This window comes from Notolepis coatsorum (assembly GCF_963971535.1).
Source record: "Notolepis coatsorum genome assembly, chromosome: 19".
Taxonomy (NCBI): Eukaryota; Metazoa; Chordata; class Actinopteri; order Aulopiformes; family Paralepididae; genus Notolepis; species Notolepis coatsorum.
In genome coordinates this window covers 48,647,900-48,658,244 of record NC_140183.1, presented here as the reverse complement: position 1 = coordinate 48,658,244, position 10,345 = coordinate 48,647,900, and the positions used below count along the sequence as shown (strand labels likewise).

At 40.2% G+C, this 10,345-nt stretch overlaps 2 protein-coding genes across 2 annotated transcripts; both read left to right on the top strand.

Annotated features, from left to right (window-relative positions):
* Positions 1 to 3,209: 3,209 nt before the first annotated feature.
* LOC311246495 (free fatty acid receptor 2-like) lies at positions 3,210 to 7,031 on the top strand (the record flags this gene model as incomplete). The annotated part of the gene is made up of 2 exons (XM_084336645.1): positions 3,210 to 4,068; positions 6,940 to 7,031. The coding sequence occupies 2 exons, from the start codon at positions 3,210 to 3,212 to the stop codon at positions 7,029 to 7,031; spliced, it is 951 nt and encodes a 316-aa protein (XP_084192771.1).
* Positions 7,032 to 7,199: 168 nt separating this feature from the next.
* On the top strand, positions 7,200 to 8,219 carry LOC311246295 (free fatty acid receptor 2-like; the record flags this gene model as incomplete). Its single annotated transcript, XM_084336438.1, has 1 exon — positions 7,200 to 8,219. The coding sequence occupies one exon, from the start codon at positions 7,200 to 7,202 to the stop codon at positions 8,217 to 8,219; it is 1,020 nt and encodes a 339-aa protein (XP_084192564.1).
* Positions 8,220 to 10,345: the final 2,126 nt, after the last annotated feature.

The window sequence follows — 10,345 nt, the reverse complement described above, 5'->3', positions numbered from 1 at the left end:
TCTGAGAATTTTCTGTGTGTCTAGCATAACCAAATTAGGATACGTTCACTGTCTCTGGGCAAAATGGCACTTGAAAATGCACAGTTTGCAGGATGTATGTAGGCTGTCACAAGAGCATGTTGTTTATTCCATGTCACATCCATAATGCAGATTGTTTGTCATGTTGCCCTATGATGAAAATGTATTTAAAAAGAAATTGTGGGGTGTCTACACTCGCCCTAGGAACTCCCATGAATATAAATGTGAATGATTTCATTCATGCTTAACCAGTTCATTTTCTGAGGCATTTTGTTAGTTATATAAATATAATATAAATGCAGTCCATTTACCGTAGTTGTAAATGCGTCACATCCATAATGCTGGAATTTACCACATATCTTTACTGTTATAATAAATTGAGCAGATATTGGATTGGATTGTCATCCCTAAGTGGTCCTGTATCACTCATTTGAAATATTTTACACAAATGACAAGAAACGTGTATTGTGGGTATAATTACTGATACAACTGAGGGAAAAGGCTTGGCCTAACACGACATCTTAAGACACGTAGGTGTGAAGATAAGGAAGCATGTCATCTTTGTTCAGTGTCGTATTTGCTAAATAAGTAGATGAGCTTCATTCGAGCAACATCCTGTACACATGACATTTGACATAGGCATAGACGGTACAGTATATTCAACATTTGACCACTTGGTTTACGACTGCCCTGACTAAGGTATGCTATCTTAGGTATGGTTTTTCTCTTCTTTCACCTTTTAATCTGTTTCCCGACGATTATGTGTGCAAACCACTCCTGAAGGAAACTCACAATTTAAACATATAACTCAATATAACTATTCACACATTGAAAGTTTGATTTGTAAATGGAAAATATGTTTTCTGGAACCTGCTTAGCCTATCAAACAGCTACATGTCTGTTTTACTCCAATGTACAAACATTAGAAATGTAACCAAACCTTTTACAGCCTCAAAGGTCATGTATAAATGGTGCTAAATGGCACTAAAAGTGGTTATTTGGACCTGCTGTATCTTTAACTATAGGTATAAACTGTAGTATAAAGGTGGAGTCACTGTTGTCTGAACTCTGACTCCATTGCCTATACGCTCTGTTACCCTACTGTACGACTCTCGCCTACTCAATTTACCTACCTAACCTAGTGCTTTCACTGTCTGCAACTGCCATACACTGTAATCATAGTAATCATAATAATCTTAACTAGCCACCTCACTATAGTCTACCATACTCTGTATGATAGCATGTACAGTGCTGTACATATATAGCATATATACATTATATATTTACAGCATATATATACATATCAATATCCGTCTGCATATAATCCTCCTATATCCTACTAATACACCTGCATATAACCCATATAACTCTGTATGATAGCATGTACAATAATGCTGTATATACCGTATATATATATTTATTCTTACCATATATATATCTATCCACCTGTCAGTACATCTGCCCATAATCCTTTTACATGTCTGTAGATACTATATCTATATCTGTAAATATTTAATTGGCTTCATGAATGACTTCATGGAAAAGCTCTATCGTACGTATATCAACTATCAAACCACGTAGAGCTTTTTACTCCAGATCTGTGAAAAATACTTTGCTGAGAATTTGCTGTGTGTCTAGCATAACCAAATTACAATACATTCACTGTCTCTGGGCTAAATGGCATTTGAAAATGCACAGTTTGCAGGATGTACTGTATGTATGTAGGCTGTCACAAGAGCCATTCACTCTCACTCTCAACATGGATACAAATATAATAAGCATTCTTCAGGTGGGGGTAGATTCTCTATTTGGACATTATAGCCTATATGTGGGACTGTAAAAAAAATAAACAAATCTGATTATCCAAATTCCTGTCCTCCAACAGTTCTTTAGTCTAAGGTCATCCTTGATAGCGCTGCCAGCCCAATGTATGAGATTATCATTTAAACCGAGCACACTTCACTTTGTGGATGTCACTGGGGATATAATAACTCCAGCTCCATTGGAATCAAAGTCCAAAGTCAAATAGCAATATTGTGGCTTACTGAACACTTCTGTCATGATGGAATAATGATGTTGTTATTTTTTCTCACTACAATTGGAAAGAAGCTTATGGGTTCATGTACTGGGTATTAAAAAAGGGATTAACAAAGAGGCTTCAGGGATACTCAAGCCTATGAAGCGCAAAGTAGAAAACTCTTTACTATTGAGATGGATACTTAATTTGAACACAATTAACTATTTATTACAAATACAATAGGGTTCTAGGGGCGAGGTCCAATGGGATTCTCATGGCCAATGGGTTTCTCTGTGCTGGACATACCCATAGCTAGCTGTAATGCACATGCCATGGCTGGCCTCCTTTGTCAGCTAATGATTGGATGAACACATTCATTCATAATAAACAAATCAACCAGGTTGTTGGAAGCATGAATGGCCAGCTAGGTTATGCTTCCCAATCATTCATACCACTAAACAGAATTTAGGCTATATGTCTATTTGATTTTTAAAAGCACATCTGTACTGTAGACCTTCTAGGATTGTCAGATACAATTTAAGACATAATAGTGTCTCACTGTCTGAAGCTACGCTAACTGAAGCTATGCTAACTGCCTGACCATTCCATCAACAAACCACAATGAATATTTTAATGGAAATGCTGATTTAGATGGCCTCACCTATTCTCTACTCTGCATTCATAAAACATTCTAAATTGAATTGGTGATTTATTATACCAGATTGAGATGGTAGGCATATAGTCCCATTGGGATCGTACCAAACTATGGACTATCTTTGATCATTCCACAGCTAGTAGTAACTAATTGGGCATGACTTTGCCAGAAAGTGTATACTCACTCTATCATGCAGCACGGCAACCTACAATGGAAGTTGCAAAACCTTGTAACTGGCAGCCATCACAATCAAAACCTTGTAAGTAGGAGCCATCACAATCATATAAATTCATATAACATTAGTTAATAGCTGCCTAGCCAGATTAGTTGTCCAGAGGGTGGTAATGAACTGTTGACAGGACACTCTCCCGCAATCCTTTTTTATTATTGTTTATTTGTATGTTTTTGTATTTGTGATCATTCGTTTCTAAAGACTTACACATGATTGTTGCTTGACTTGAATAGAAACATAATGGAGTCGTAATGGAATGAACACATTTCCTTTCCTGTTTTTCCAGAATGGAGGCTGAGGCTGATGAACACACTGAGGCTGAGCACAGAGAGAAAGCTCTGCTGCTGTCGGTTTACATCATCACCTTCGTGGCAGGCCTTCCGGCCAACATCTTCGCTTTCCTCATCTTCGTCAAGAAGATGGGTCAGAAAGCCAAACCCATCGACATACTCCTCCTCAACCTGATAATCTCTGACCTCCTCTTCCTCTTCTTCCTGCCCATTAAGATGCAGGAGGCAGCTAGTGATGGATTTTGGAACATGGCAGCATTCCTTTGTCCACTGTCCAAATATGTGTTCTTTGGCACCATCTACAACAGCATCTTGACCCTAACTGGCATCAGTGTTGAACGGTATCTCAGTGTGGCCTTCCCAATTAAGTACAGATTACACAGACGGCCCTTGTATGCAGTGGTGGCCAGTGTGTTTTTCTGGGTAATATCCATGGGAAACGTGTCTATAGTTTTCTTCATGCATTACCACACCAGCTGGAACCATACCGCTGAACACGGATGTTTTGAGCATTTCACTAAAGAGCAGCTTAAGATCTTGATGCCTGTGCGACTGGAGCTCTTCCTGGTCTTGTTCTGTGTGCCCTTGCTCATATGCAGCTTCTGCTACATCAAACTTATCCGAATTATATCCCAGCAGTCAACCATTGTTGCTAAAAAGCGCTTCCGAGCCATCGGCCTGGCTCTGGGGACACTGCTGTTGTTCATAGTATGTTTTGCACCGTTCAACCTGTCCCACGTGTCTGGCTTTGCCTACAATAAGAGTGCACATTGGCGGGAGAAGGCTCTCCTCACCAGCACCTTCAATGCTTGCCTGGATCCCCTCATCTTCTACTTCTCTTCCTCCACCTTCAAGGGTACATCTCGAGATGTCCTGAAGAAGCTGATGGGAAGGCTGCATGGTTGCCCTAATGCTCTACCCCTACTGCCCTGCTCAATAATGTCAGGAAAATGCTGTGAGCCCAAATGACTGTTATATAGCTTATCTTCTATCTATCTTCTATCTATCTATTATATACCACTGTATGCTTTATGGAATCATTTCTGTGCTGTTTTCCTTCGGTGGAGTACATATCTATAGGATTGTTCTATATGTATATATATATATATATATTATATTATATATATATATATATATATATATATATATATATATATATATATATATATATATATATATATATATATATATATATATATATATATATATATAGGATCTATGTTTATAAATCATTTTCAAAGAAAAAAATATATGGCATATGAAATTACAAAATTGGTCTCTCATCATGGGTCTATTCTTCTCTTGATTTATAATTCTCCCTCTTGCCTAGAATATGAATGGTTTCTGATTTACATTTCTGGACCTCATTATCCTGCGATGGCAAAACTAATACCATAATTTTATATATACAATAAATACAGTATAACAAAAATACAGTTATGTTATAACTCTAATCCACTTGCTTGCACAATACAATACACAATTAGTTCTGTGCTTGAATTCTTGCATATTGAAATGTGTTGTTATTTGCGGGGCAGTCTTGAATGAAAAACACGGTCAATAGCTCAAATGCTCAAAGCTCTTTTGTGAACGTCTACCTCATGAAATTCACCACTGCAGTTGAATGTGCATTATTTAAGTTGAAAAAAGTAGTAGAACACGCTCACATCACTAGACTTGACACTGGGTGCTGTAACCTCTGATATCATACATAAAAATAGGGAAACAATGTCCAGGCACGCACTCCAGGTTTTTCCAAATTTATTGGCAGCCTGTAATCATGACGTTTCGGTGTGAACACACCTTCTTCAGAATGGCTTGCTTTCTGCATTCTGCGTCATGATTACAGGCTGCCAATAAATTTGGAAAAACCTGGAGTGCGTGCCTGGACATTGTTTCCCTATTTTTATGCATTATTTAAGTTGCCAGGAGAAAATTTACCTAATTGTATTGGTATTAGGTGGTGCAGTGCACACGACAAGCACATTTACATTTACATTTACATTTAGTCATTTAGCTGACGCTTTTATCCAAAGCGACTTACAAGTTCTGTACGACAAGACAGCAAGAAGGGTACAACTCTATCAGCTGAGTAACAATGTTCATCAAGTGTTGCGTGTTACACATTGACCTCCACATTGACCTCCTATACCTTTTTGGGACTTTCCACTCTGACTGGCTATAGAATACAAAAGAAATTCATAAAAGAGTCAATGAACGTGACGTGAGTAATAAGCACACCTACCATAATAACCCTGTAAATCATGAATATTATGTACAGTACATTATATGGCAGCTCAACAACAGAGCGGTGTTTGAACAGCTGCAGATGATGCACTGGCACCCTCCTCACAGGTGCGGTTGGGAGGGAGTGTCCTGAATAAAGCCAAGTCTCTTTTGTATCCAATCCTTCACCGCTTTTACCTACTCCTCATAACCAAGAGCTGTACATTTAGGAGCAACAGGCCCTAGATAACTGCCACGATTTAATACCTAGGACCAGACACGAGTGCAGCCCATGACCATCCGTCCTGCTCTGATTACACCACAGGCTGGTGCTTACTATGGAAACCATCTTTGGGAAGTGTGGGAGATAGATTGCGTCTGTATCGTTCTAATCATTTCCATTATCTGTACTGGGTGTTTAGATTATCTTGTTGTAAATAGAGGGGACGTGCGAGTCGACAGCAGGTAGGAGCTCAAGACTGCCGGAGAGATTGTACAGAGAAAATCGAGTTTGGCAATAGTTACAAATGGGTGCACCAAAAAAAATCACAGTGGAATGAGGTAAGCTACGGTTTCTTTCAGTTTTTTTCTTTCAGTTTTTTTTCTTCCAAAAAATATGAAAATATGAGTTGTTTAAATAGTTGTCAATTATTGTCTTTCATCACATTCCAGTAGTTGACAGTGATAATTCCCCCATATTAGTAATGAGTCTTTAAATGAGAGGAACTAGACTTCTGTCTTCCTTATTCACTCTTATTTGATGCAGTGTACAAGGTAAGGACCTCGCCTTTCTTAGCAACATGTCTTCTTCACAAAACAGATTTGTGAAGGTTCTATCACTTTTCTTCAATGTTAATTTTGTATACAGTATATATATATATATATATATATATATATATATATATATATATATATATATATATATATATATATATATATATATATATATATATATATATATATATATATATATATAATGTAGTTTAGTACTAAAAGGCATCTCTGTAGCAAATGTGCCAGTCATAAATATATTCCCAGGCGCATTCGCTACAGAAATATATTTTAGTACTAAACCACAGTGTTTGAGTCACACATTACCTTGTGTGTGTAGACATTACCTTTATGACCGTCATCATTTTTACAAGCTGTATTGTGCTTGTGTGAGTAAGGAGAGCAGTGGTTAGGAGTTAACGATAAGACATTATTGTACTGTATTTACAGAGGAAGCAATAAGACTGTGATATCAGTTTGTATATAAACGCATGAGCCAGACTCACATACAGGGCTCTTAATGATGGACAATTCAGTGCCACAAATAAACCACCTCATAGGGAGGCGACAAAATGTGCTTCCATTAACTACAGTGACCTATATTTCTCATTGAATATTGATATTGAAAATATATATTTATGTGCATTCTTAAATCAAGTGACAAATGCACAATGGGCCAAAATAGTGCACAGTGTCTCAGTAATATCTCTCCATTCTTTCTTATCACCAGAACTCCGAGCCCTGAAGGAGACGATGAGTGTTGGTTTATCAGTTGGGACAGGAAAACCTCACTGTCTAACCGGGTTTGTTCCAGGCCGTTGACCCAATAGGCCAGACCCAGCCTTTGTCTCATGACTCTCTTCTAGACTCTCTCACTGATCAAGCCCCCTGCACTGGAGTGTTTTCATCGCCCCCTAGAGACCAAGACGTGATGTGACACATCTCTGTCCCCCTGCACTATTGAGTGACTTGACTTGCAGCAGGACCACTATGCAAGAGTGCCACACTGGCCTGTGCCTGTCTGTCTACATCATCACCTTTGTGTTGGGCTTCCCAGCCAATGTCCTTGCCTTCTACACTTTCTGCAGGAAAGTGAGGCAGAAAGCCACGCCCATCGACATCCTGCTCCTCAACCTGACCATCTCAGACCTCCTCTTTCTCCTCTTTCTGCCTTTCAAGATGCAGGAGGTGCGGAATGACATGCTGTGGGAGATGCCCTATGCCCTCTGTCCGCTGTCCGTATTCATCTTCTACATGACCATCTACAGCAGTACCTTCTTCCTCACCGCTATTAGTGTGGAGCGCTACCTTGGTGTGGCCTTCCCCATTCAGCACTCTCTGACGCGCCGGCCACTGTACGCCGTGGCTGCCAGCGTCTTCTTCTGGATCTTCTCCATCCTCCACCTGAGCATCGTCTTCATCGTACCCCACATTGGCTCTCATAGCCACAGCACTCTGGGTAGCCTCAACGACGCCAACGACAGCTCTGCAGACAGCTCCAAAAAGATGGTGTGTTATGAGAATTTCACCAAGGAGCAGCTGGAAGTCCTGCTTCCTGTACGACTGGAGCTCTGCATTGTCCTCTTCTGCATCCCCTTCCTGATCTGCTGCTTCTGCTACATCAACTTCATCAGGATCCTCTCCAAGCTCCATTACATCGGCCGGCGCAGGCGTCTGCGAGCCATCGGCTTGGCCCTGGGGACGCTGCTGGTGTTCGCCTTGTGCTTTGGCCCTTATAACATCTCACACGTCGTGGGCTACATCAGATGGAGGAGTCCCGACTGGAGAGACAAAGCCCTGCTGTGTAGCACTTTCAACACCTGCCTGGACCCACTTATCTTCTACTTCTCCTCCGCTGCCGTGAGAGGGAACGTGGGCAGTTTGATGGGGGTGGTGAGGAGGCGGCTGAACAAGTGCTTGTCCTGTCACATGTTCAGGGTCCTTTGTGAGGGCCTTGACAAGACTACAAAAGATAAGGTACACAAACAAGTGGAGATCAACGCTATCTGAGCTAATTGACTATAGGAGCATCCAGTGGCTGACTTGACTGATATGAAGCTGAACAAGCTGGTGAAGAAGGCTAGCTCTGTAGTGGGTGGTGAGCTGGATAATCTAGAGGTGGTGGCTGAGAGGAGGATGAGGAAAAAGCTAGAAGCCATCCTGGAAAACCCCTCCCTATGTTCCCACCCCCTCTATGAGGAGCTAGCCAGAATAAAGAGCATGTTCAGCCAAAGACTCATCCCCCCCCGACACACCACAAGCCGCCTGGGCCGGTCATTTATACCGGCAGCCATCAGGCTTTACAACCAAGGGCTCGGACGGCCGGCTCTGCGGTCAGGAGAACTATCACTATCATTGTCAGAACTCGGGACGTGATAACTCGAGACTCATCCATGTGCACTCACTGGACTATCTTGTTTTTTGTACTTTTTATATTATATTTGTATTTATATTTTATATTGTATCTATATTGTATATACTGGAATGTATAGGACTGTGGAGCTCTGTATCCCCCCTCATGCTGCTTTGACACCTGAATTTCCCAAGGGGATTAATAAAGGAGCATCTTATCATCTTATATTATATGTTATTTCTTGATGCCTGTAAGCAGGAAATTACAGCCATGTTTATGTTTTTACACATGGGAATATGACTTGCCATTTACAGTGTCTATGTCTGTGTTTGATCATCCGCTGGCAAACATCCTATTCGGATTACAGACAGGATATGGAAACCTTCATCTGAGAAAACAGGAAAGGAACCCACAAAAACAATGTCCTGCTATGATATTTTGTGCCATTGCCACTCAGGTATTATATTACGCATGCACATAATGTACATAAAAAAGATATATATATATATATATATTAAAAATATATATACATATCTATGTTATGGACTGCCTTATCTGAAAGGCATTGTGTATAGTTCTTTAAGTACTTTATGTACTTTAATACAACATTGTGAGATGTTGTTTTGGAGAGCTTGAGACTAACAAACTGAATATCTAAGTAACACCTTCAAACATCTCTTAGCAATAGAGATGAACACTTCACACAATCATCATCAACATATAGCATTTAGGTAGAGAATATTCTGTGTGTGTGTGTGTGTGTGTGTGTGTGTGTGTGTGTGTGTGTGTGTGTGTGTGTGTGTGTGTGTGTGTGTGTGTGTGTGTGTGTGTGTGTGTGTGTGTGTGTGTATGTGTGAGAGAGAGAGAGAGAGAGAGAGAGAGAGAGAGAGAGAGAGAGAGAGAGAGAGAGAGAGAGAGAGGCAGGGGGCCATGAGAGTGGGACTGTTTTAATGAGAAGGTAAATGGACTGCATTTATATAGCGCTTTTATCAAAAGCGCTTTACAATTTATGCCTCGCATTCACCCATGGTGGAGGCAACCATGCAAGGTGCCAACCTGCTCATCGGGAGCAGTTAGGGGTTAACTGTCTTGCTCAAGGACACTTCGACACGCTGCCGGGAGGAGCCAGAATCTCACTGGGACCCAATTACCAGACAACCACTCTACGCCCTGAGCCATGGTCACCCCTAAGAAGGCTTTGTGTAATGATTGATTGCGTCATATGAATTTATGAAATTAATCACGTCTATTGTCTTTCAATAGACATCCAAATACGGGAGACTCAGAGGAACATTGACTGTTGTTTTATTGTTTGATTTTTAATGTAATTGCATTTTATACATTTAAAAAAAAACATCTTTCTGAAAATTGGGAAGCTAAGTAAATATAACCATGTTTATAAAAAGGGATGTCCGATATTATCGGCCTACTGATATTATCGGCCGATATTGGCATTAAAATGTGATATCAGAAATGATTGGTATCGGTTTTCAAATATATATATATTTTTTTACATTTATTTAACCTTTATTTACCCAGGCAAGCAAGTAAGAACAAATTCTGATTTTACTTATTGTCAAAGGTATGCATAATCTTGTGTTAATTCCACGACAAGAGATGTGTAATGTTAATTACCTGAAATTATTCCGTTTTGGGGGGGGGGGGCCTGCATCGGTATCGGTTGATATCGGTTGATATCGGTATCGGAAATTAGGCCCCGTTTAGACGGAAACGCTAGCAGGTGAATCCGCACATTTTTTTTCCGGATGTGCCTTTCGTTTAT